The following is a 26,820-nucleotide window of genomic DNA, read 5'->3' on the forward strand; positions in this document are numbered from 1 at the left end:
CTTGCCCTGAAATTGGAGCATCAATATTTTGCTTCCTTGATGCATTTTTCTTTTAATCCATACCTTCTGTCTTAGTAGAATGGCAAAAGCCAGGCAAATAGGGCTAAGTGACTGGCCCAGAGTGACAATGTTAGCAAGTATCTGAGGCCAGATTTGACCCCAGGTCCTCCTGACTCTACGCTTGGCGCTCTATCCACTGTGCTACCTAGCTGCCCCTACTTAGATGTAAGCTTTTAAATTTTTCTTCATCTTGAATTTTTTTAAATATTTTTTTAAACCCTTAACTTCTGTGTATTAGTTCCTTGGTGGAAGAGTGGTAAGGGTAGGCAATGGGGGTCAAGTGACTTGCCCAGGGTCACACAGCTGGGAAGTGTCTGAGGCCAGATTTGAACCTAGGACCTCCTGTCTCTAGGCCTGGCTCTCAATCCACTGAGCTACCCAGCTGCCCCTTTATCTTGAATTTTGCCTCATCAATCACATTATAAAAATCCAAAAGGAAAAGAAATTTTCTTTCAATAGTATTTTTCAGGGCATATATGGAATGGCCAACATGAATATATAGTGGAGGGAAAAGGATTATAAGACTGGGAGCAAATTGATTGTTTGCTAGAATAAAGTCTAAGAAGGTAAGTAGATATCAACAATTTGGAAATAGGTCTTGATCAATGACACATGTTAAAACCAGTAGAAATGCTTATCAGCCATGGGAGGGGGGGAGGTTGGGGGGTGAAGGAGAAAGTAAGAGCATGAATCATGTAACCATGTTAACTTTTCTAAAAAATAAATGTTAATAAATGAAAAAAAAAAAAAAAGAAGAAGGTGAGTAGACAGAAATGAGTCTGGAAAGATAGGTTGGAGCCATTTTATCAAGTTTCTATTGCACAATTTATTTCATATGCAATAGGGAGCCACTAAGCGTTTTTGAGCAAGGGAATGAAGCAGTCAGATCTGTGTATTAGGAGTTTATTTGGGCAGCTGTGTAAAAGAGAGATTTAGTGAAAAAAAGAGTGGATGTGGTCAGTGTCAGATGGTTTTACTTAACTGTTTTGCTTCATCATAATGGAAGATTCAAACTAGGGTAGAAAGAGCACTCAAATGACTGCAATGCAAAGACAAATGGGGGCAAGAAAATATAAGAAGAAATAGAACAGAAAACAAAAAGCCTTCTTTAGTTTATCACTTCAGGGAGAGGGAGGGAGGAAGGGAGAGGGAGAAAGAGAGAAAGAAAGAAAAAGAGAGAGAAGATGAAGAAGGAGGAGGAGGGAGGGAGGGAGAGGGAGAGAGAGAAGAAGGAGGGAGGGAGAGAGAGAAGGAGAGGAGGAAGAAGAGGAGAGAGAGAAAGAGAGGGAGGGAGGAAGAGGGGGAGGAGAGAGAAAGAGAGAGACAGAGACAGAGACAGAGAGAGTGAGAATGTATGTGTTTTCTACCAGCTCTTTGGAAGAGCCAAAGATGACCCCAGGATTTCTACAATCTAATGACACAGCATTGAGAATGTAGAAATAAGTGTATAATTGAAGGGTGGTGGATAAGCTTCATGGGCCACTGAATACTAAAGTGGGTGAGTACAAATTACCCACTTTTTCCACAAGCCCCTGTGGCACTAGGTCCATCTCTGGGGATCCCATTCTATCTCCATTTTTTTTTTTTTTTTTGGCTCTGACTCTACTCTTTAAAAGAGATCAGGAACTGGAGCAAATGGGCATTTTGGTGAGAGGTAAAGAGTCAGAGTCAAAGTGTCTAAGGACCCCTGACACTGGATGTTCTTCCCTGTGTCCCTGAGACAGACCTCTGGCATACATTCAAGTATCTGAAAGGCGACTGGCCATGTGGAGGAAGGATCAAACTTGTGGTTGGCTCCAGAGGGAAGAACCAGAAGCAAAGGGGCAAATTTAGGTTTGATTTCAGGCAAAGCACCCTGACAATCAGAGCCAACTGCAAGTAGAATGGAAAGCTCAGAGGGGCAGAGATTCCTCCTCCTTGGAAGGCTTCATTTTGCAACGGTTGGCAACCTTTTTGGCCATGAGAGCCATAAACGCCTGCAGAAGGAGGAGGATGGAGGCAGAAGGCGCTGGAATATGCTGAAGGGCCCCCCTGGGGCACATCCTGGGGCTCTGCCCAGACTGGCTGGTCAGGAGGTGGAGCCAGATATGGCTCCCATACGTTGCCGACCCCTGATTTAGAGGCTGCCTGCCCACTTGTTGGGTTGGTTCCTTCACGTACAGATTGAACTAGATGGCCACCAAGGTCTCTTCCACCACCCAAATTCTGGGCCAGATTCTGTGAGTCAGCCTCCTGAGGCTCTTCTGCTCACCTTCCCCCTGGCAAGATCCTTCTATTGCTCAGGCTCTGTCCACCTTTTCCATTCCCCTCTTCCCACACCCCGATTCCTTTCAAATTCCTCATCTGAAACATATGTTTTCCTGCCAAGTGAGAGCAAACAAGGCATTTCTGAGCTCTCATGATTCTTCCAGCATTCCTGCCTGGGTGAGCTGAGGCTACCACCCACCTCATGACTCAAAGTTACTTTGCAGAATCTCGGAAGGACCTCAGGGGCAGCTGAAGAATGACAGACAGCCTGTTCTTCCTCCAATCTCCCCTTCTTTCTCTACTCCTCCTTTTTTCCTTCCAAATCAAGGCTTCTCTGGCAAGAGAAGTTCTTAATCAGCAGGCTCCAAGTCTATAACTAAGTAGGAGTCTCTAATTTTGTCTGACCTCCTAAGATGCCCTCCAGCCAGGAGAAAACCATTGCACAGGAGAGAGCCAGGGGTTAGTTTTCCCAGGCAAGACTAGAGAGTGAGAAATTTTTCCACTGAGGTTTCCAGTCTGGGAAAGATATCTGAAAAAGATTTATGGACCGGGCTTCAAAAGTCAGCTCCCCACACTGGTTTCCTCTAGACCCAGAAGAGCATGATGGAGGTTTGTGATTTCTGTGGGAGGAGCAAAATTGAGAGTCATCAGGAAGAAACAGGAAAAAAGGCAAAGAAGTGGAGTACTTCAGAGAAAAACTATCTGGCAGGAAGCAACAACTTTCCCATGTCTCACCGCCCATGGGAGCCTGCCCAAGTGGTGCCTTGACTTACGGCTGACAGAGCTTGACTAGGTCCTGGTCTGTGGTGCCTGGTTGCAGCCCTCGGATGTAGAGATTGGTTTTGCTCAGCTGGTCACCTCCACCACCCCCACCGCTGCCACTGGTGGTGTTGTTGCTCGGACTAGGTGGTGCCATCTGCTGAGCCACGGACACATAAGGCTGTGAGGAGACACAAAAGAGCAGGGGATCAGAGGGGTCTTGCTGGCAGAGGTAGGGGATCCATCTCTCAGGGTAGTTGCAGTCTCATCCCCAGGAAGGGGGATCTTGAATTTCAGAAGAAACTATCATCCCAGAAATCAATGGGAAAGAGAGACCTGTAGGGGTCCTCTCTAGCAGGGGCGGAGTGGGGGGAAGAAGGGGAAGGGCAACTGTTCTGTCTCCTCACCGTCGTTAGGAAGATGGAAGAAGTCATGCTAAGGATTTTTCTTCATCTGTAAAAAAAGATCGCTTCTAATGCCCACTCCCAGGGTCGTTGGGAGGAGAGAGCTCTGTCAACCGAAACATTAGATGAAGGTGTTTTTATTGTTGTAAAAGACTCTGGAAAAGACATATTCATGAACACTGATCCTGGGGGCAGAGGACTAATGGCCTGCTTTAGAGAAGAACTGGATTTAGCGTAAAAAAACTCCCAGGATCTGGATTTTCCAGCTCAGGAAGACCAAAGGAGAAGAGAGGCTGCAAAAAAGAATGACTAGGCTCAATATGGCTTTGTGAATCAAATCCACAATATTAAAACCAGGAGGTACCCTCTATTCGGGAAGCTTAACAAACACAAGGAAGTAGCAGCTGATCACTCAGGCAGTAGAAAATATGGACTTGGTCACCTCCAAGGAGTGGTCCAAGGTTCAAAAAAGGTTTTGATAAGTTCAAAGATACCAGACTGATCAGGACATTAAGGGAAACTCAACCTTGAAAGGTCCGTTTCTAACCTTTGAAGGTGGGTCTCAGCAGGTTCAGCCATAAAACCTGGTGCTCCATTTAGAGACAAGATTTCTAGTAATCCTTATCAAGATTTTATTGTATATACTTTAATTTCAGGGACTGTTTGACTAACAATATGGATAAAGGAAGCCGGGAGATCCAACGATATTATATGACTACCTGACACCTCTATTTAAGGATGTTAATCCCAATCCAGTGTTATTCCCAACATGAGTCTTTATTTTATGAAGGAGATTCATTCATAAATTCATGTGATTTAGAGCTGAAAAGAAACTTAGAGATTGACCAGTGGAACCCCTTTATTTTACAGCAAAGGAGACAGTGGTGAGGTGGCAGGAGAGGGGCCTTGCCAAGGTCACACAGATTGTGAAGCAGAGAAGCGGGGTTCACCCTCGGGTACCTGACTGCCAACTCAATTGTCTCCTTTTCACTAGAACTCAAATGCAAGCACAAAGACCAAAGAGGGAATGCCCCCATCACTTGAAACTGCCAGTGAAGAGAGACTAATTTATCTGACAGCATTCAGCCAATATTCATGAAGCACGCATGTGCTGTGTGTGCAGCACTGGGGATGGACCTAAAGAGAAGAAAGGATGCCGTGTCTGTCCTCAAGGATCCAATGATCTAACAATACGGAATGAGCACAGTGAAGCCTAAAAGACACCCTCAGTGCTGGAGAACATTTGAGGAGACTCAGATCTCTTGTACCTGCAGTGATGGGAGGACAGGAAGAGAAAAAAAGAGGTACCTCCTCTGCCAGATCTCAAAAGAGAGAAACATCTCAACAGGCACTGGTGAGAGTGCATTCCAGACATGGCAGATGACCTACTTGAACAGACCAAAGCAGGAGTTAGCAGAACAAGATTAAGAAACAGGTAGGTCCAGTTTGGCTGGAACCTAGAGTGAGCAAAGTGGAATGGTGTGAAATAAGGCTGGAAAAGAACTCCGAGGCTAAATCAAGGAAAAAAGTCAATGCCAGACATCCAAACGTGTCCTTTATTCTGTAGCAAATAGGGAGCCCTGAAGGTTGTTAGTCTGTGCATTTGATGTACACAGAGAGCACCAGTATTCTCCCACCCACATATTATCCCCTTGCTCTCATATTTTGGCAAAGAAGAAAGAAGATCCAGCACCCCATCTGGGATAATCCAAAGGCTTTGGTGGCTGCAGCAAGATATCTGATCTCAATCTCTGTCTATCTGTCTCCCCATTCCCTTTCTCCCTCTCTCAGTCTTTCTCTCTCTCTTCCCATGTTTCTCTCTCTGTCTGTCTCTCTCTCTGTCTGTGACACACACACACACACACACACACACACACACACACACACACACACACACACACACTCCCCACCCCAATCTCTTTCCCCTGGCACCAGAATTGGGATTTCCCAGATAGATGGTCCGATGTGCCAGAGGGATATTTATTACTCCTCAGTGACTATATCAGAAGTCACATGATGTGGTCAACAAGGGCAAAGTGAATATTTGCAGCTTTCTGATAACAGGACAAATCACAGACACTCCTCTGGGCTGGGTCCTAGAAATAGACATCAATATTATTATTCTAGCTACACAATTGAATCTTTATCACTATTCTATCAAATACACTAATAACTAGCTTTATCTTTTTTTTTTTAAACCCTTACTTTCTGTCTTAGAATAGAGATTAAGTATTAATTCCAAGGCAGAAGAATGGCAAAGGCTAGGCAATCCGGGGGTGAAGGGGACCCACAAGTGAACACAGCTAGGAAGTGTCTGAGGCCAAATTTGAACCCAGGACCTCCCATTTCCAGGCCTAGTTCTCCATCTACTGAGCCACCCAGCTGCCTGAGCCCCATTCTTTTAACTATAACAATTTCAAACCCTCCATTTTCACTCACATCAGCATTTTTATCACCTAATTTAAAGCAAGAAGAGGCCAGATTAAGGCTGAAGTTTTATAAGCTCTATTCTAATCAGAACACTGGAGTTCAGAAGATTAACTGAGTTCAGATTATTCAGTAAGGCTATATTCCCTCTTCCATTCCCAGTAGAGTCACTACAATGGATCAGTTAGGAAGCCAAGCAACTAGGACTGAGAAAAACATATTGAAGTATCTTTATCACCTTCTTTCCCAGCAGGGACTAATTCTGAAATGGAAGAACTTTTAGAACAAATGCATGAGGGTCAAGGAAGAAGAAAGCAAACTGGGGAGATAATACTAAAGCAAATAATAATAATAATGATGGCTAGCAATTATTTAGGGCTTACTATGTGCCAGACATTGCATTAAAAGCTTTTACAATTATTACCCCTTTTGCTACTCACAAAAACCCTGGGAGATAAGTGCTATTATTTTGCCCATTTCATAAATGAGGAAACCGAGGCACATAACAATTATAGAACTTGCCCAGGATCACATAACTAAAGTGTTTGAGATCATATTTGAACTCGGGTCTTCCTGGCCCTGGGCTTGGTCCTCTATTTTTTGGACTCTCTAACTGCCTTAAGAAACTGATCTGTTATTCAAGACTTAAACTTTAGTTTTGGCTCTTTAAAGTGAGCTTTAGCTATGTTTCAAAAATCAGGCCTTATCCATAGCAGCCAGATCTGTAGGGTGAGAGGGTCCTGGGAAGAGCAGATGTAGCCCAGAAATGAAGGTCTGATTCTTCTGTTGTTCCCAAGGAATTTCTAAAATTGTTGTATAACAGGGCTTGACCAGTAAGGAGAAACGGTATAGTCACTCTAGGAGAAAGGATGAAATTAGACCTTAGACCCTTCCTCTGGAGAGAATTCCTATGCAAGAGATTTTCTGGTTTCCCAAGAAAAGAGAGAGAGAGAGAGAGAGAGAGAGAGAGAGAGAGAGAGAGAGNGTATAGTCACTCTAGGAGAAAGGATGAAATTAGACCTTAGACCCTTCCTCTGGAGAGAATTCCTATGCAAGAGATTTTCTGGTTTCCCAAGAAGAGAGAGAGAGAGAGAGAGAGAGAGAGAGAGAGAGAGAGAGAGAGAGAGAGAGACAGACTCTGTAAATTGTTCAGCAGTGTGCACAAAGATGTAGCAGCATGATACAGTGCAAAGACTTAGGCCAGGCCAGGATCTAGTTTCTGGTCCTTCTTGGCTCTGGGACCACCGACAAGGTTTTTTTCATCCATAAGGTTGGAATGATCATGTCTGCAACACATTCCTCAAAGTTGTTAGAAGGATCAAATAAAAAAAAATGTAAAATTCTTTGCAAGCCTTAAAATGCTCTAGGGAAGTTAGCCATTATTACTAGGCAAGGGAGACAGACAGACAGACAGACAGACACAGAGAGATAGACAGACACACACAGGGACAAAGAGACAGAGACAGACAGAGAGAGGGAGAGAGGGAGGGAGAAAAGAGAGACAGACACAGATACAGAGACAGAGAGACAGAGAGAGACCCAAATAGAGAGAGACCCAGAGAGAAGGGAGTCACATTGTTTTCTTCCTTGAGGAAGGAAAGAAGGTTCACCATTCCCCACATATCCTGCCTCTTTGTCCTTCAGGGCCTTTTCTCTGATTTCCTGGCCTTCCATACTGATGCTCATTCTGGCTGTTTGTTCTTTAAAGACTCAAGGAAACTCAGGAAGGAGGGAAGACCAGGAACAGCACAGAATAAACCATTTACGAAATCCAATCACAGGCGGCCACTTGGTAAGGTCACTTCCGACTCTGGAGTTCTATTCGCTGACCCGCCCCTTTTATTTGGAAGTTTGGAGGCTTCTCTCTGGCCACTGGTATTAGGGAATGTTGATCCTCTGAGAAGGCGACAAAGGGACCATCAGCTCCAGAACTACTTTCTTTTCACACCCATTCTTGTGGGTCTCCGTTATAGGCCGCAGAGGCCACGACGTCCAGCAGGGACATATTACACAACCCCTTCGGCTCGGTCCTCAGGTCATCGCCAATTTAATTGCAAAAAAGCTGTTCACAGTGAGCCAGGCTGTCAGTGAATCAGTAGAGCTGAAAACCAGTGGTAACGCGAGCTAATGTTTAGTGGCCATTACAGCTAATTCTGTGCCTCAAATTTGCAGCTCGGCTTTGATTTAGAGCCTTGTGGCTATCCTTTGATCAGAAGTTCTTAAGCTCTAACATGGGGGTCTGTGAACTTTAACAAAATACTTCAATAACTCTATTTCAATACTGCTGGTTTCTTTTGCAATGCAGGTGCTTTATTTGATGCATTTAAAGGCATTCTTCAGACAGAGTCCTCCCCAGACTGCCAAAGGGGAGCCCCAATGCAAAAAAGTTGGAGAACTTCTACTTTGAGTTCTTCTCCACCTCCCAACTCTTGGGACTTGGCGATGCCTCAGTTCTCTATCTCAAGGGTTCCTGGGTATCCCAATGCCAAAGTCCGAGACTACCAGGCAAAGGAGAAAGAAGTCTTTGTTCTGCTGTTCACAGGAGCCCTCTTGGGGTGCTCGGTCTCTTCTGCCTCTCCTGGAACTCCCAAACCAACGCTGCTCAGCCTAGGCGGCTTGCCCTGGCCCTGGAGGGGCCCTTCTTGGCCAAGAGCAAGCTCTGTCCACAAAGGGCGGCATTAGCTGGTCTTCCAAGGAAGCCACAGGACGCCGTTTTCCAAAGGGCCCCTCAGATCCCTGGCTCCTTCTCTGCTCTTTATGTGCTTGCAGATTCGGCCAGGGGCAGCTTCAGCCCTTGGCAGCCTCCGTTGGGTCTCCTGCCTCTGTTTGAAAGAGCTCCAATTCTGAGAGTCCTGGGACACCCTCAGGGCACAGATTCGAGTTCCTCCTCCATGCTCTCCATTCAGCCTCCAGCCCATCCCAAAGGAGAGCCCACTGCCGGGCACAGACCAGGCTGGGCAGGGGTCACGCCTGGAGCAGCCAAGCTGGCTCTCCCTGGGGAGCGGCAGCCTGAACCGCCAAACTGCCTTCCCCTCACCTGCTCAGCTCATGGAATCACACATGCATGCACACACGCACACACATGTGCACACGCACACACATGCAGCACACACATGCACACCAGCACAGTCTGACACTGATGCAGGAGCATCTCCTGTCCCTGCTGGCTCTCTGGCTCTCAGGAGCCGCCAGCACACGCTAGCAGTGAGGGGGCCGGGAGGGCGTGTGTCCTGGGGCGGTTGTCCAGCCTGGGCCAGGGGGAGGCAGGCCAGGATTCCCCGGAGGATGGGTGGGGAGGCTCCCAAGAACAGAGGACGTCGTAGGGAGACATTCCACGCACACGCTTCTGACGTCGGCCAGTCACCACCAGAGCTGGCGATGCCCGTGGATGTGCTACAGACGGCGGATCCTTTGCTTCCTCACAAGCCTCTCCCAGTCTGCGGTGCCTGCTGGTGCCTTCGGGTGCCGGTTCCATCTCCTCGCCAAATGGTCAGAAATGGCTGACTTTGGGCAAGCCGGTTCATAACTCTGGGCCTCGATTTTCTCATCCTCGAAATAAAAATATTAAGCCAGAAGGTTGCTAATATCCGTCCCGGCGCTCACTGCATGGATTTCCAGCACTGAAGGGGCCGAGCGATGTCCTGAACATGTGTCCGGTCGGGGCGCAGAGCGTGGACAGTCCATCTGTCCCACCGGAGGCCTCCTCTCTATGCCGACAAACGGACGAGGTGAGGAGGCAGGATGGCCCGTGCGGGAGCCCGGGTCAGAGCACTTCCTTCAAGCGATGTGGCCACTGGGACTCCTTCGCCCGCCTCAGCTCTACACATTCCTTCTAGGGAAGCGGACTCCGTTTCAGGGTGGGTTTAGTAGGCTATTCCAGGTGACTAAGGAAGCTAGAGGAGCCATATGTGGTCCTGGATCCCAAATAGAAAAAGGAACCCAAAATATATCCAGGGCAAAGAAAATTTCCTTCTGTCCTAAAACTCTCTAAAATGCCTTTCGTTCAGGAGAGCTTCCTCTGATAGTACTTATTTGCCTCTAGATTTTTTTTTTTTAACTCTTACCTTTGGTCTTGGAGTCAAAGCCAAGAATTGATTCCAAGGCAGAAGAGCGGTAAGAGCTGGCAACTGGAGTTAAGTGACTTGCCCAGGGTCAGTGTCTGAGGCCACATTTGAACCCAGAATCTCACTCCATTGAGCTACCTAGCTATCCCCAGACTTGGTTTTACATGATGGTTCTCATCACCTTTTCGCTAGTCTCTCCTCCCACACCAGGTCCCTAATTTCCTCCTACCTTAAAAAAAAGAAAAGAAACCAACACACCAAAACAAGGTCCCACAATGGTGTCTCCCTTTCCCCAAGTACCAATGCCATCCACTTCCCTTCTAGGGCTGCACTTTTTGTAATGACCAAGCAGGATTTAAGCTAGCCCGAGAAGGCATTCCCCGAAATGCTAAGATCCTAAACCAAAAGCCTAATGGGATGTCACCTAACTAGAAACCCATTCTCTGCAGCCTCTGGCTCCAGATGTCCAGAGCAGTCTAGAGCAGAAGAACTCAGTGCAGCCTGGACCAAAGCCCTCCTGACCATGAGCAAAGATCCTCAAAGGCAAATAGAAAATCCTGGCAGTGTCCAAAGTGATGAGTAGAGGTGGAATTGTGAATTAATCCAGCCATTCTGAAAGGCAATTTGGAATTATGTGCAAAGGGCTTTAAAAGACTGCCTGGGGGCAGCTGGGTAGCTCAGTGGATTGAGAGTCAGGCCTAGAGACAGGAGGTCCTAGGTTCAAATCCGGCCTCAGACACTTCCCAGCTGTGTGACCCTGGGCAAGTCACTTGACCCCCATTGCCTACCCTTACCACTCTTCCACCAAGGAACTAATACACAGAAGTTAAGGGTTTAAAAAAAAAAAAAAAAAAAAAGAGTGTCTAGGTCCCAAACCCCATCCTTTGTCCCAAGAGTTTAGTGGGCTGCCTTTCCTTTCCTGTTCCCCTCTACAGTATATCTAGGACCCTGAGTTCTTCCCTTCAATGGAAATTTCCAGTAATTGGATTATTTGCGTGTGTCTTTCTCAAGACTGCATGGTGGCTGTGATCACAGTCTCCCTCCTCCTGATTAAAGACTTGTTCTTTAAATCACTATGGTAGTGTTGATTATTTTTTCAGGTTTACAGCAGGAATCGGGGGACAGCCTGTATAAAGGCACCAAGATGGTAGACAATATCTTTCCTGGGGAACAGCAAGTAGGCCAAGTTGGCTGAAAGAATGAAAGCAGTCTGGTTGAAGCCAGAGAGGAGAGCACTTTTTTGGGAAAGCATTTATATTTTATCCCAGAGGATTGGCCATGGAAGCTTCTGGAGCTGGGGAATGTCTTATCTGGGTTTTAAGATGGCTATCAATTTGATATCAAGAGATAACTTCTTTGGACTCAAGTTCTAGTTACTAGGTTAAGTCAAACTATTGTAGGTACAAAAAAAGCTAGCAGATGTGACTACTGAACTATGGTCAGGGATCTTGGAATGACTGAAGAGGAGAAATACTTCAGGGTTGGAAAAATGTTCTCTGTATAAAAAGGGAAATGAAGAATATTCTGCAAATCAGATAGTCCAGGAAGCTTAGCAAAAATCTGTAGCTTATCAGGGATGGTTGCTGAAAAAGGTCTTTCATGCCCAGTGTTTTCTCNTGGGGGTATATATATATATATATATATATATATATATATATATATATATTAAAAGACTGCCTGCCCTTTGATCCAGCAATACCACTGCTGGGTTTGTACTCAAAGAAATTATAAGGAAAAATACTTGTACAAAAATATTTACAGCTGCTCTCTTTGTGGTGGTAAAAAATTGGAAAATGAGGGGTTGTCTATTGATTGGGGCATGGCTGAACACATTGTGGTATCTGCTGGTGATGGAATACTATTGTGCTAAAAGGAATAATGAACTGGAGGAATTCCAGGTGAACTGGGAGAACTTCAGTGAACTGATGCAGAGTGAAATGAGCAGAACCAAAAGAACACTGTACACAGAAAGCAAAACATCATGGAAAAATCCAGTGTAATGGACTTTGCTATTAGTAGCAATGCAATAAGCCAGGACACTACTAAAGGACTTTTGAAAGAATGCTGGTCACATTGAGAGAAAGAACTATGGGAGTAGAAATGCAAAAGCAAAACATATGACATCACTTATCACATGCATATATGGGTATGTGATTTGGAGTTTAGGCTTTTAAAATTGCTCTATAGCAAAAATGAATAATTTGGAAATAGATATCAAGTGACAACATTTGTACAACCAGTTGAATTGCTTGCTGGCTCTAAGAGTGGGGATGGAAGAGGGGAGGGAAAGAAAATAAATCGTGGAAACATGGAAAGATATTTTAAAATAAAAATAATTAATTTTAAAAATAAAATTTAAAAATAAAAAAGTGATGGGCAGACTCAGAAAATAATCCCCCAAATGTCCTGTAGCCTCAGTTTCTCTCTCTGCTAGAAAGGAACTAGCTCTCCAGTAGGAGACCATCTCAGATAGCGGCTCTCATTAGTGATCAATAAGCAATGTCTGGGAGGTAGATCATCACGTTTTTAGAACTGGAAGGGGCTTTTCAGATTGCATCCTTGAAACCCATTATCTTTAATCTTTCAAGGAATAAATATACTTGATTCCTGGAGCAGAGTGGTAGCTAGAAGTAAACCTTTTATACTGATTTATACTATAATACAAATCCCATAAGACATATATAATTCTTTTTTTTTCTTAAACCCTTACCTTCCATCTTAGAATTGATACTAAGCATTGGTTCCAAGGTAGAAGAAAAACAAGGGCTAGGCAACTAGGGTTAAATCACTTGCCCAGGGTTGCACAGCTAGGAAGGGTCTGAGGAAAGATTTGTACCATCTTAGAATCAATACTATGTGCTGATCCCAAAGCAGAAGAGCAGTAAGGGCTAGGCAATTGGGGTTAAGTGATGTGCCCAAGGTCACACAGCTAGGAAGTGCCTGAGTTCAGATTTGAACACTCCTGATCGGCCTGGCTCTCCATCCACTGAGCCACCCAGCTGCCCCTAAATATATTTCTATGGACAGCTCACGGTGGGGCACGAGGTGCCGCTCATGTCCATGCCTAGGTCCTCACCTAAAGCATCCACAAAGCTGGCTTCCCATATGCCCAGGAAAAATTGTATTTGGACAGATGGGTATAAAAATGGCCAACCAGTCCAGCATCTTTGCCAAGAAAGGTCCTGGACAGGACTGGTGCGCTGTGGTCCACAGGGTTGCATTATAGGGTTTATAAATCCGCACAGAGTTCAATCCTTGCTCAGGCCTAAAAGCTATCTTTGCAGGTGGGGAAGCTGAGTGTGTGAAGCGGGGCTGGAAGAAGAGAAGGGAAAAGGCAGACAGGAGGGGGCTGGATGCCAGCTGACCCACGGGGGTGGCGCCACTCCACAACTTAGCAGGACCGTGCCTCCATCTAGGTTCCTGGAATGTTCTGCTTCCAGCCCGGCTTCTCCAGGCCTCTTGGCATCTCCTTTTGAGAGCTGACATTTAGATAATGTTTCCAGGGCAGCGAAGCTCTCCACAGTGGCACGGGAGGCACAGCAGAAGTGTCACGGCGCCTGTTTTATAGATGGGGGAACCGAGATGCGAGGGCTGCCACAGAGCCGCTTAAGGATCAGGAGTGGGAGACTGAAACTCAGATCTTCTTGCTTCCAAGTCCAGCCCTCGTCCTACTATGCCACCCCCTTCTCGGTTGACAGTATTTCTTCCCTCCCAGGAAGCACACCCCAACCCTCGTTAAAGGAGAGACTTGTGCTAAGGGACAGAGAATCAGCGTCCTGGCTCTTCCACTTTCCTAGCCTCGGCCCAGGCACTCATCCTCGTTTCTTTCTCCCTCTGAAATTCTGGTTCAGTTCTATTAGACTCTTCGTGACTCCATGGGCCACAGCACAGCAGGACTGTCCAGCGGGTGTTCTTGGCAAAGATACCGGACTGGTTGGCCATTTTTTTCTCTGGTAAATTAAGGCAGACTGACTTAAGGTAACTGATCAGATCATTCTAACTCCCAGGCCTAGTTCTCTATCCATTCTGCCACCTAGCTGCCTCCTTCCTCTGTAAAAGCAGGCATTAATAGAATGTAATGGACCTCTGTACCAGCAGCACTGCAATGACACAAGACAGCTCTGAGGGATTTATGGTAAAGATGCTACCCACATTCAGAGGAAGGACTGCAGGAGAGGAAACATATAAGATAAACAACTGCTTGAATGCATGGACTGAGGCGGACATGATTGGGGATGTGGACTCGAAACTACCACACCAATGCAACTATCAATAATTTGGAAATAAGTCTTGATCAATGACACATGTTAAAACCAGAGGAAATGCATATCGGCCATGGCAGAGCGGGGGAGGGGAAAGAGCATGAATCATGTAACCATGTTAACTTTTCTAAAAAATAAATATTTAAACCACTAAAAACCAAACAAACAAACAAAACCAGGCATTAAAAATAGGTGGTTCAGTGGATTGAGAGCCAGGCCTAGAGATGGGAGGTCCTAAGTTCAAATCTAGCCTCAGACACTTCCTAGCTGTGTGACCCTGGGCAAGTCACTTCACCCCCATTGCCCACCCTTACCACTCTTCTGCCTTAGAACTAACACAATTTTGATTGTAAGGTGGAACATAAAACCCCCCAACCAAAAACTCAATAAGGACTGCATTAGAATACAGGTCCTATGGCTTTGCACTCCTGAAATGCCCCCAGTAATGAGCAGCAGATGTACTGGATGAGCAGCCCTGACCTGGGACGGGGGAGAGGTGGCATGGAGAGAAGTGCCGGCGACGCTCCTCCCTGTATATTACTGCGGAGCTTTGGGTAAACAGAGGCCAGGGGTCCTCCTCTAGTTCTGGAAGCTTCAGGGTCCCCTTCGTGTTCCCTATGGAGGAGGGCTTTGCCAGAAGCCAAAAAACCTGGAACATAGTAACACTATGAATAGCATCAAGGGCTTCCAGGTCTTTCCTAAGAGGTAGAAATAATTTTATAAAACAAAATACAGCAAAAGCTATAACAAGGAAAAGGCAAATAGCCTACAATGTTATTACCTTTCCCTAGCTGGCATGCTGGAGACCTTCGACAAGGACCATCAGTGGACTGTCACTGACTTTTAAAAGCAGGGTCAGAAGCCCCTAGTAAGAACATATTCCATTTCTAAAATGTATTTGAACCAGCAGCCAGCCTAAAAAGAAACCAGAAACTCAAATAAGTGTGTTTGTTTGTTTGTTTTTAAATCTGTCTTAGAAGCAATACTAAGTCACTCAGTGACTCACCCAGGGTCACAGCTAATAAGTGTCTGAGCTCAAATTTGAACCCAGGTCTTCTCAGCTCCAGGACTAGTGCTCTATCCACTGTGCTACACCTAGATGCTCTACCCAAATCAGTTTTTAAATACATAAAACTGCTTTTTTGTGTGAGTGATGTGTGGAAATAAGACACAATCAGAAGAACCAATTTTTTGTGATATGGTAGATGACTGCAGCTAGAAGACACAGTGGATAGAGTGCTAGGGCTGGCTTCAGGAAGACTTGTTCCTGAGTTCAAATGGGACTAACTGTGTGACCCTGGGTGAGTCATTTAACCCTGTTTGCCTCAGTTCCTTATTTGTAAGAGGAGCTGGAGAAGGAAAAGGCAAATCACTCTAGTATTTCTGCCATTAAAGTATTACAGCATATTGTATGCACAAGTTGAAGTAAGCAGTCTCCTTGCTTCTGCCCCACTTGTCCCCTCTGAGAAACCAAGACAGGATAGTGGGAAAAGAAATGATTTATTTAGTGAACCGTGACTATATTAATGTTAAATAATTTATATTTAGTGTCTCTAAGACTCCTATACTCCTTACTCTACCGTTTTGATACACATATACACACATATATTTATTTACATATGTAGTATATGTAGAATAGATAAGAGATTTAGAAATAAAAGGGACCTCAAGATCATCCATCTATTTGAGGAACTGGAGAACTTTTAGGAAAGCTTACAAGAGTTTCCCCAAGGTCACATAAGTACTAACTACATGGCAGGGTTTAAACCCAAATTCTCCCTCCATATCCACTGAGTTTCACCCTACACAACATCTTTTCTGTTGAAAACAACAACAGTGACAACTTTTGACTAGAACTGATCTGGTGCTCTTCCTCTTCCAAAGGGGGTCAATACCCTCCAGAGGGCAGGGTAAGGAGTAGACTCTTGGAGACAACCTTAATACAAACTGTATAACATTAATATAGGACGCTTCCTTCAGCGTCCCTCTAGTGCTTAGGGACAAACTCCAGCAACTTTGACACCATGGATGGCTTATAAGAAGTTTTACAAAATCACAGAATTTGGAATTTCAGAGCAAAGGCTCTGAAAGTAGAAAACCCGAGCTCAAATTTCACTCTTGGCAAATACTTCCCCTACAGCTGACTTTAAGCCAATTACAACTTCCTTGGACCCGGTTCCTCATCTGTGAGGTTCCTTCCAGTTCAAGATCTAGTTCACTTCATCCCTCTAAGACATATCCAAGAAGTAGTCACCTATCATGTGCCAGAAAAGCACCAATAATAAAGAAATTTATATTTCCTCAGGCAATTTTTATCTATTCCACTTTAAAGCAGTTCTAAATGGTTGGGGCTCCTAAATCCACTTCTTTGCCACTTCAAGGCAATGCTCTTAAGTTCTACCTTCTGGGGCCAAGCAGAAAAGACCAACTTCACTTCTGCATGAGAGTCTTTCAATAGGAATGTGTTACTGTAAATGTTTTACAACTGGCTCTCAGAGGTGGGGGTAGGAAGAAGGCTGCGAGCATGACATACTTTTAAGGTTAGGCTACATTATTAACATTTTCTCCACCACTTTCATATGTCCAAACAATCAACAATGAATCAGGCCTTGATTTGTAGAATCTGGTGATTTCAAAGCTGTAAATGCTCATTCTAGAAATTTAACAATCAGCTGTTTGTTTTTTTTTTTTAACCCTTGTACTTCGGTGTATTGTCTCATAGGTGGAAGAGTGGTAAGGGTAGGCAATGGGGGTCAAGTGACTTGCCCAGGGTCACACAGCTGGGAAGTGGCTGAGGCCGGGTTTGAACCTAGGACCTCCCATCTCTAGGCATGGCTCTCAATCCACTGAGCTACCCAGCTGCCCCAACAATCAGCTCTTTAAAGCTAGTAAAAGCTGGCAATTTCACAGCCCTTCCTTAAAAAACACCTGAATATACTTGTCATGTCACTCCATCTCCCCTGAAAGTCTTCTCTTCTGAAAGTCAAACATCCATATCCTTGAACCTATTTTGGCATACCATTGTCTACAATCCTCTTATATTCATGGCTGTCCTACTGACTGAACACAAGCCAGTCTTTCCAAAACTGTGAGTCCCAGACATGAAGAGATCTCCCAATGCTGTATAACTCGGGCAAAGTCTGGAGGAACTATTGCCTCCTTAATTCTGGACCTAGAGCCACCATGTCATGTGTAGATTCATACAGAGCTTGTGACCCACTAAATGTGTATCACCAGAACCATGCATTTAAAGCTCTTTACAATTTGGCCTCCTCCTACCTTTCTAAGCTTCTTACATTTTATTTACTACCCCCCTTCCATGCATTCTATGTATGATCCAGCCACACTCAACTACTCGTTCTTCCAGAACACTTCATCTCCTCTTTTTGTGCCTGATCCCACACAGAGAAAGCTCTTCATCCTCACCTCCACCTTTCAGAACACCCCCCCCCTTCATTACTCAGTTCAAATGCCACCTTCTGCAGGAGGTCTTTCCTGAACCCTTCAGGTGTTAGGGCCTTCCTAAGGTCACTTCCATCTTCTCTATAGGTATCTTGATTGTTTCTAATTAATTACATGTTGTGTCCTCCACTAGGATGGGTATTTCTTGAAGGCAAGAACTAATTTTGGCTTTCTCTGGCTCTCTAGCTTAGTACAATGCCCAGCACAAAGTAAGTTCTAAAGAAATGAGTTTAGGGAGTGAATGATGCCTCCCTCCACCTATATAGCTGAATTTTTTAAAGCCAAGTACAGGATTCTGCTTTTATTCCCATTAAATTTTGTCTTACAAGATTCAGCCCATGGTTACAATCTGTCAAGATCTTCTACTGTCAACTAAGGGTGTTTTGCTAATGAATAATTATAAATGTACTAGGGAGCTTGATATTCAAAGGAACCCTGAGATAATTTCATAAAAGGAATAACCCTTTGGTAATAATCACCTTCAAATCTATCAATTCTATTTTTGTTTTTTCATTGGATTCCCAGTGCTCAGCACAATGCCTGAAAAATAGTTGGCACTAAATAAGTGCTTCTTGACTTGTCTTGACTCAACTGCCTTCAAGAAAATAAAAATGGCTCTCAAGAGGACAACAAAGATTTGGTAGCTGGGGATAAGCTGCATTATAAGGAACTATAAAGATGCAGCAGAGTAATAGGAGGGATGACAGGTGTATACCACCCAGAGTACTCCGCAGGTAACCTAGCAATATCTGGAGAAGGGGAGGAAGGAATGCGGGGTGGATCCATTGTTGACAAGAACTGCACGAAATGGGCAGGCATACATGTACTGCAAATCTACATCATTGGAAGGGCCTTCCAAATCAATGAGATCATAGATCTATTTGAATATTTAGGTATTCCTCCCCTAAAAACCCATTCATATGTCATGGAACTGAACCTGAGTTCTTAAGTTTGAGTATAAGCTCTTCCAAATCTTCCCAAACTGGAAAGAACCAGCAGGTTTGTCATCCTAGCTACGTTCAGAGAAGCTTATCATAAAAGGTTAGCCACCAGGTGACCATTTTTTGCTCACGAAGACCAGACTGGTATGGTATAGCAAGAATATGGTATAGTAAGAATAATATTGGAGAGCTATTCCCCCATCAGACAAATTAGATAAAGGATATGAAAAGGAAATTCTCAAAGGAAGAAATCCATACTAAGAAGAGCCATATAAAACCAGGCTCCAAATCAGTAGTAATTTTAGAAATTCAAATGAAAACAGCTCTATGGTTTTACTTCATATCCAACAGACTTAGCAAAAATAACAAAGGAAAATGACAATTGTTGAGGAACCACAGGAAAAATGGCACGTTAACACATTGGTAGTGCACTTGTGAATGAACTGGTTCAGTCATTTTGGAAAGTAATTTGGAACTAAACTCCAAAGTTGCTAAACTGTGAATACCTTTTCCATCCAGTGATATTGCTTTTAGGCCCATATAATAAAGAGATCAAATAAAAAGCAAAAGACCTATATGTGCAAAAATATTTACATCAGCTCTTTTCTATAATGGCTGGAAAAATTATGGTCCATGAATATGATTCAATTTTACTGTACTATAAGGAACGACAAAAAGGGATGGTTTCAGACCAACCCAGGCAGAAAGAGTGAACAGAACCAGGAAAACAATTTATCTAGTAACAGAAACACTGTAAAGAAAAAACACGTGAAAACATATAAACATGAAAATTCTAATCAGCGTGATGACTAACCACAATTCCAAAGAACCAGTAATGAAACACAATCTCTACTTCCTGACAGAGAGGTAGTGAACATAAGATGTATAATGAGACATCCATTTTTTAGATATGGCCACCCTAGATATTTGTTTTGCTTCACTGTATATCTGATAGGAGGATTTTCTTTTTCTTTCATTATGGAGAGTAACTGGAGGAACAGAGGTAGCAACAGGGTCACCAACATTTTAAAAAACAAAAAACAAGAAAAATCAAAGTAAGAAAAAAAGGTCACTGAAGCATTTAAAAATCACGTAGAAGAGACTGAATGATGATCTATAGGAAAGACTGACAAGCAGGACAGCTTTGAAAATTATGTGCTGAATTTATTTTTTTTAAAGAAGAGATTCATAAAACAAATTTGCAGCTTCTTTTCCTGCTCTACTTTATATATACATATATAATATATATGTTTTACATATATTTTAATGTAGTATATTTGTATATATACCTACTTCTAGTTCTAAATTTCTAATGTCTAAAACAGAAAGTAGTTATGTTGTATTTTACTGATACAGCACTAAAATTTTCAAATCCCTTTTCCTTCAACTATGACAAAGATGGGGCCAAGGAAATCCTGAGATGTTCACTTACATTCCTCCTATACTGAAGCATTCCAGCTCAAGCTGAGGCAGGACTACAGTAGGAATAAAATCCACTCTCGCCCAAATGAAAGGCAAACGTGCCTGCATCTAAGTCTCAACTCAGAGTTCGAGCTCTTCTCCCTGGTTTTTGGGGGCCTCTAAAACTACTGATCGCATGTATGGAATGCTTTTCCTTCTAAAAGTTCTGTAGGTTAGTAGTACAAATGTCATCTCCATTTTTTAGATAAGAACATCGAGACTCAGAAAGAATAAGTGACTTACCCACAGCCACACGGCCAGCCAATAAATAAATGTCAGAGTGACTACTTTGGCCCAGGTCTCTTGGTTTCAGAGACAGAGCCCTCGCCACCACACTATTCTACCTAGTTAACTTTAACAAAGAAGCCTCACTCCATTGGGGCAGGCCAAGGTTCGGTCTCCTGTCCCATCTCCTCCGCCTCATGCCATGGAAGCTCTTTCCCATATTTAAAGGCTCTCCTTCCAGCCTTCCTGACCAACTTAGCCTCCAAAGTCAAGTTATGTTCTAACACGTATATAAAACTTTCTTTAAACCAGCCTTACTCCGTTCTCTCTTTAGCTGATTAAAATACTACATGCAACATGCTGGAGTCAATAGAAACCGTCCCTGAAGTAAGGAAGAAGATCCAAGGTCAAGTCTTCTCTCTGTATGTAACTCACTTGCTGAAAGGCAAGAGGCCCCAAGACCTCATTCTGACTCTCCAGACGCTTGGCTCGTTCTCTGTGTAAGCCTTACAGGGCCCTTCTGGGCCTCTGGGTTGGAAGGATGGCCTCCAAGGCCCTCTCCAGCCAAGCTAGGATCCCAGGATTCCACGTGACCACCGGAGAGCCACCTAAATTCAGTGCCTCAAGCAACTCTCTAAGGCTCTAAATGCAGAGGAGTCACAGGTTCAGAATCCAAAAATATCCATGCCAAAAACAAACAAAACCCTTGTGTTTATAATCAGAGCCATAAGGTTTTGCTCAGGCCTGGATGGTCTTCTGTTTATTCCAAATAGCTTAGTTCTGTCCCCCCAGGGCAGACTGAAAGCTCCAAGAGTACAAGAACCAGACTTGATCAATCAACAAGCATTTGTGCCACCTGGCAGGGTCGGAAGACCTTCAGTTCTAACAGGGAATCCATCAAGAAGGAGACAAAGAATAAAGAAAATAGAAATAACCTCAAAGGAGCTACTGAGAGGACACTGGAAGTTGGGAGGGTAGAGAAAAGGTTCATGGAGGAGATGCCTTTTCGAGGAAGCCCAGGGGAACTAGCAGAGGGCCGGGCACATAATGAGTGCTGAGTAAGAACCCTGGTTAACCACTAACTCCAAGAGAAGGCAAGATCTAGAACAGGAGTCCACATTTATCTTTGGCATACAGCTATGGCACCTAAGAAGGAGACTTTTTTTTCATACAAAAATGTACAATTCTAAAATTGGGAATGTTACCTCCAGGCCATGTAATGAAAGATCTAATTTATATGAACAAGTCAGTCTCCTGGATGATACCTTCTGTGATGTGGGGACAAGATACTTGTAGATGGGATTTTAAAATTATAAGTACAATTTTCTATTTTTTTGTATGTGGCAATGCTTGTTTTCTTTGATTTTGTAAAATTTATAATAATTTTTTAAATAAAAGAAAACAAAAGATATACAAAAATGTATAATTCTGACTTATTCTTAATATATGAGTTCTAGTCAGCATCATTGTTATTATAACGATTATAGTAATCCCCAAACTGTCAAGATCCATCCTTTCTTTATCAAGATCCATTCTTGCTTTATTCCCCCTTTGTGGATAACAGTGTACATTTTCTTTTCTAAACTCTTACCTTCTGTCTTAGGATCAATCCTGAGTATTCATTCCAAGGCAGAAGAGTGGTAAGGGTTAGGCAACCGGGGTGATGTGACTTGCCCAGGGTCACACAGCCAAAAAAAATAGTGTACATTTTCAAAATAGTTTATTAAGAATACAACTTTGTGGCTATGGAGCTAATTGGACTGTCATGGGGTCCTACAACTTTACCTTAACTATTTATTCATTCAACTATTTACTGAGCATCTATTTATTGTGTACAAGAAGTTGAAATAGGCCTTGTGGGGGGAAATAAAGATAAATAAGGAATAGATTTGGCCCTTAAAAAGCTTATCATCTAGGAAAAATAAGGCATATGTAAAAAGAACTCTGATACAGAAAGACAAGGAGGAGAAATCAGGGAAGAGAGGATACGCATTAAGCCAGGAAAGATAGATAAAAATCTTAATAAAAAGATACAGAGGGAATCCTGCCCACTCTGGTCTGAAAACACCAAGTTGCTCTGAAGGGCAGTAAGGAGTTCAGTCTTGCCATGGCTTAGGGTTTATGTAAGAATGGATGCTGGAGCTACATCAGGGAGGGCCTCAAACGCCAAGTTAATGGGTTTGGATTTTATTCTGTAGATTGGGGAAAAGCTATGGAAGGTTGTGTATTTTTTTGTTTTGAACGGAGAAATGACAGGATCAAAGTTACACAGTAGGAATATTAATCTGCCATAACAATGGTGAGAAAGTGGAAGCAAAAGATCAGCTGGAAACTATGCCGGTGGCTGGTGAGAGGCAGAAGGCCTGGGAATTTTGAATAAAAGGAACTGGCGTGCCCTATAGAATGTATGTGTGTATATATAATATGGACCATGTAATGTTTACATGTGAACTGTATGATATACCATTCGAACTTCTCCACAGCCCTGTAAGGACCACAGAAAATCTCATCCCCATTTTACAGCTGAGGAAGCACAACCAGGAGAAGTTCAGTGGGGACCACCCGTAGTCCCACGAGCAAATGCCAGAGGCAGGGCTCAGACCTGGGTCTGTGCTGATCCAAAGGAGAGATTTCCCCACCACAATGCCTTCTTAACATCAACTGAGCCAGACAGAAGGCAGATTCTAGGGAGCCCCTCAGGACATCAAGTAGCAGCCGACTAACAAGCTCTCTGGACTATTAGGTTTGGTAGGGTGGCAGCTAGAAGAAAACATGGCAGATACCAAAACAGGAGATAGCCTTTCCCTGCTTGAAAAGAAAAAAGTGACTCCCATTATGCCTCTCTCCCCTTCCAACCACATCCCCATTCCGACCTCTTTTGAAAGATTTCTCTAATACAGCGAGGATCTGGGGCACATCCACAAGTCAGCCCCGACTTTCCTTCCCCATTATTCTCACACATTAACCTTAAGAAGGAAAGTGAAATGAAAGCAAGCTACCAAATGAAAGGCAAACCTTCTCCAGTTAAACTGAGTCAGCTTTCTTTTTTCCTAAGGAAATGGTTGTTGATGCCACAATGAGTTAAATTATAATAACACATGCCAGGGAAATGATGTCAGTGAGGGCGTGGCTAGACCCTTTACAAGTTTGAAATTCCTTCAGTCCTGAACATTTCCTCTTTCAGGCTCACCTATTCTTAAACCACCAAAAGCTCACTTTTAGATCCTGGAACCCTGGTCTGCTCACCTCAGCCATTCTTTTTGAAGAAGCCCTGGATAATTTGAAGGCCATGAAAATGGACCTGGGAAAATGCGCCATATTAAATTATTCTGCAAAGTCCCACTTGGGAAAACCTATATTTTTTTTTCCTTTGAAATGTGGGTCAGGGGCTAATTTAATTCCAAAGAAAGAAAGGCTCAATACTGCATAGAAAAAGATGTGTTTAACCCTGCACCCTCCCACAAGGACTGTATTTGTTCCATTTCAGCATTCAGTATGTCTTAAACATTTTTTGCATATTATTTAATGCCACCCAAAAGAGACCAGAACAACATGGTGGTTAGGTGCTTGTAAGTATTGTACATTCCTCTATATAAACTTTCTGATATGTAAAATGCACATAATATCCTAACTTACACAGATTTGTCTTTTTTTTTTTGTATCACCAGTGCTTAGTGCAATGCCTGATGCAAAGAAAGTACTTAATAAGTACTTGTTGACTTGACCTTTAATTTTTTTTTTATATATATTTTTTTAAACCCTTGTACTTCGGTGTATTGTCTCATAGGTGGAAGATTGGTAAGGGTGGGTAATGGGGGTCAAGTGACTTGCCCAGGGTCACACAGCTGGGAAGTGGCTGAGGCCGGGTTTGAACCTAGGACCTCCTGTCTCTAGGCCTGACTCTCACTCCACTGAGCTACCCAGCTGCCCGACCTTTAATTTTAAATAACAAGGAAACACTCTTCCAAATACAAGTTTTCCGCAAACTCTCCCAAGGTATAAAATACTGCCTTCCAAGCTGAGGGCAATAGCAATTTTAAAAAATTTCCACAAACTAGAGATGAGTCAGACAGACAGACAGTGAATTTATTCTATGAAAATTCTGCCTGTTTAAGGAAAGCACTTACTGTCATCCTTCAAGGGGTTGGACTTTGAAGTTTGCTCTTTTGTTTTAATATTTTAAACATCTTGGAAAGGTTAAAGGACCTATGAAACATGTGATACCTGAGAGTAGATGTAGAACTGACATGTGGGCTGCTGACACCATTAAAACTTTGGGTATAAAAACACACAGATAGAATGAAACAAACACATTCCCAAACATTCATCCATTTCCCAACCCAAAGACTTGAAGCATGTGAATCCCCACAATCTATGAATCCCTGCAAAAATACAGAAACAAAGTACCATACACATCTTCATTTAGAAATAAATATGTGAAAACACCCATGGTCAGAGACAAATGCTAAGATGTACCCACAAAAGGAATCCTGTGTGCACAGTAGGTGCACATACTCTCAGATGTCACCATGATGGCATATGAGAACCAAAAAGTTTTTGGCAACTATGAAAAGTTACCATATTCCATTCTATAGTTACTACACTTCCATTTGGAGTTTTTCTGACTAATATAGTCTCTAGATTTTTTTTATTTAGGCTCTTCAAATTATAGGGATACATTTTCAGGGTTTATTTTGTTTATTTTTTTTCTTTTTAAATCATTACCTTCTGTCTCAGAATCAATACTAAGTATTAGTTTCAAGGCAGAAGAGAGATAAGGGCTGGGCAATTTGGAGTTAAGTGACTTGCCCAGAGTCATACAGCGAGGAAGTATCTAAGGACACTTTTTAAACCCAGGACCTCCCATCTCTGGACCACAGAGCCTCCTTGATGCTCCCATTTCAGGGTTTAAATCTGATCTCCTAAGCCAAATTGGAGCACCAGGAAAGGAATATAGTTGAATATTTCTGAGAAAAGCTAGAAAAGGACAAGGAAATAATTTTAGTGGCTTCAAACATAAGTCCCCAAATATGAGTATTAACAATTTAAAAAATCAATTGCAATAGTGATTTTAGTGAACCTGAAACTTGTAGAAATGGCAAAGGAGACAGTCAATGAGATTGTATGAATTAAAAAAGAAAGGATGTCTGTAATCTCTATATTCAATCAATCAACCAATATATTTCCTAATATAAATGCATAATAATGTTTCCTCTCAAGAGGAATGAATGTTTCCTCTCAAATGGAGAATGAATGGTACCACCAACTAACCCTAATGTCTACTCATCAATTCATTCTAGTCTGGAAACCGAGCACCTAGGCACCACGACTTCCCACCCCTCACCATGGCCCAATCGTGAATGTCAAACCTATAAAAAGAACCTGAACTTTCCAAACTCACTCCCATCCCATTTCATCGATCTAACTCTCTCCCGGGAGTCTCTTTGTAGGCCTGGGAGGGACCCAAGCACAGACACCCCCCTATTCTCTACTAGGGAACAAAAGGCTTCCTAGCATATCCCTTTCCCTGGAGGCAGTCCCAAAGCCTGAGCCAGAGTAAATATTGTGCTCCTACTGCAGTGGAGGGCTCCTTCTAGGCAGACTGGGTGCCCTATAACACCAAGAAACTGCACCTAAGGACATCCGACTGGCATGTGGGCATGCGCATCCACCTCTCCTCTGACTGCCCATGTGCCCAGGCACGGCACCGCTGACAGCACAGAGTTAACCACAAGGTTGCCAGGGCTCCCCACTGAGCCTGGCTCTCTGCTGAGCTCACTGCCCAGGCTGCTGGGACCCACAGAAGCTAGGAGAGCTCCGCGCTTTAACCCTGAGGTGTGCCAAGCCTCCCGGCACCTTCCTCCCAGGATGAAGTTGCTGGCTAAGTCTGAAAGACAAGCTGGAGCTCACACTAGACCTGTCCTCATTTTACCGAATCTGTTCAGTCATCCAGTAATTGGTGGCTGAGATGGGGGAGGGGGGGCCCCCCGCAGGGAAGAAATGGTTAAGTAAAAAGAGAGAATAACCTTCCCAGGCAGTGGGGGACAGGGCCTGGGATGACAGGTCATCTCAATAGGGTGCTGGCACATCAGGAAGTCAGAGTAACTTCATTCCACAAAGACACAAACTTGCAAGCCTCATTTCTGATCTCAATTTCTCTGCCTCCCTCTGACCTTACTCACATACAGGGATGGAAGATCTCTGGAGATATTAAACCAGATGACAAGAGCGGACAGGAAGACGGCAGGAAAGAGGCAAAAAAGAATCTCTTTTCCTTCTCTGAGCAAAAACGCTAAACCAAGGACATTCCCAGATCCCCCAAAAGGAAGTAGCTTGCTTCTGGGGGGGGTGAGGGAGGGGGCAGCTTTTCCCTACCTTCTTGTTGCTCTTGTTATAGCCAAAAGTCGTAATCCCAGGCCTGGAAGGAACAGAGAGCAGCATTTTCTCTTTAATGTTAGAAAGCAGGGAGGGAGAAAAGAGGGAGGGAGGGAGGGAGGGAGGGAGGGAG

The 26,820-nt window shown here is 43.6% G+C and overlaps 1 protein-coding gene across 1 annotated transcript in view; it reads right to left on the bottom strand.

The window, feature by feature from the left end:
• RBMS2 (RNA binding motif single stranded interacting protein 2) overlaps positions 1-26,784 on the bottom strand; it is a 40,027-nt gene extending 13,243 nt beyond the window's left edge. The window contains exons 1-2 of the mRNA XM_044677748.1: positions 26,688-26,784; positions 3,081-3,247 (exon numbers count right to left, since the gene is read on the bottom strand). Coding sequence (XP_044533683.1) covers positions 3,081-3,247; positions 26,688-26,753 — 233 coding nt within the window. The 5' untranslated portion in view covers positions 26,754-26,784. The remainder of the gene's footprint in view (positions 1-3,080; positions 3,248-26,687) is intronic.
• Between the last annotated feature and the right edge of the window lie 36 nt (positions 26,785-26,820).

The sequence above is a fragment of the Gracilinanus agilis genome, chromosome 5 (assembly GCF_016433145.1).
Source record: "Gracilinanus agilis isolate LMUSP501 chromosome 5, AgileGrace, whole genome shotgun sequence".
NCBI classification, from domain to species: Eukaryota; Metazoa; Chordata; class Mammalia; order Didelphimorphia; family Didelphidae; genus Gracilinanus; species Gracilinanus agilis.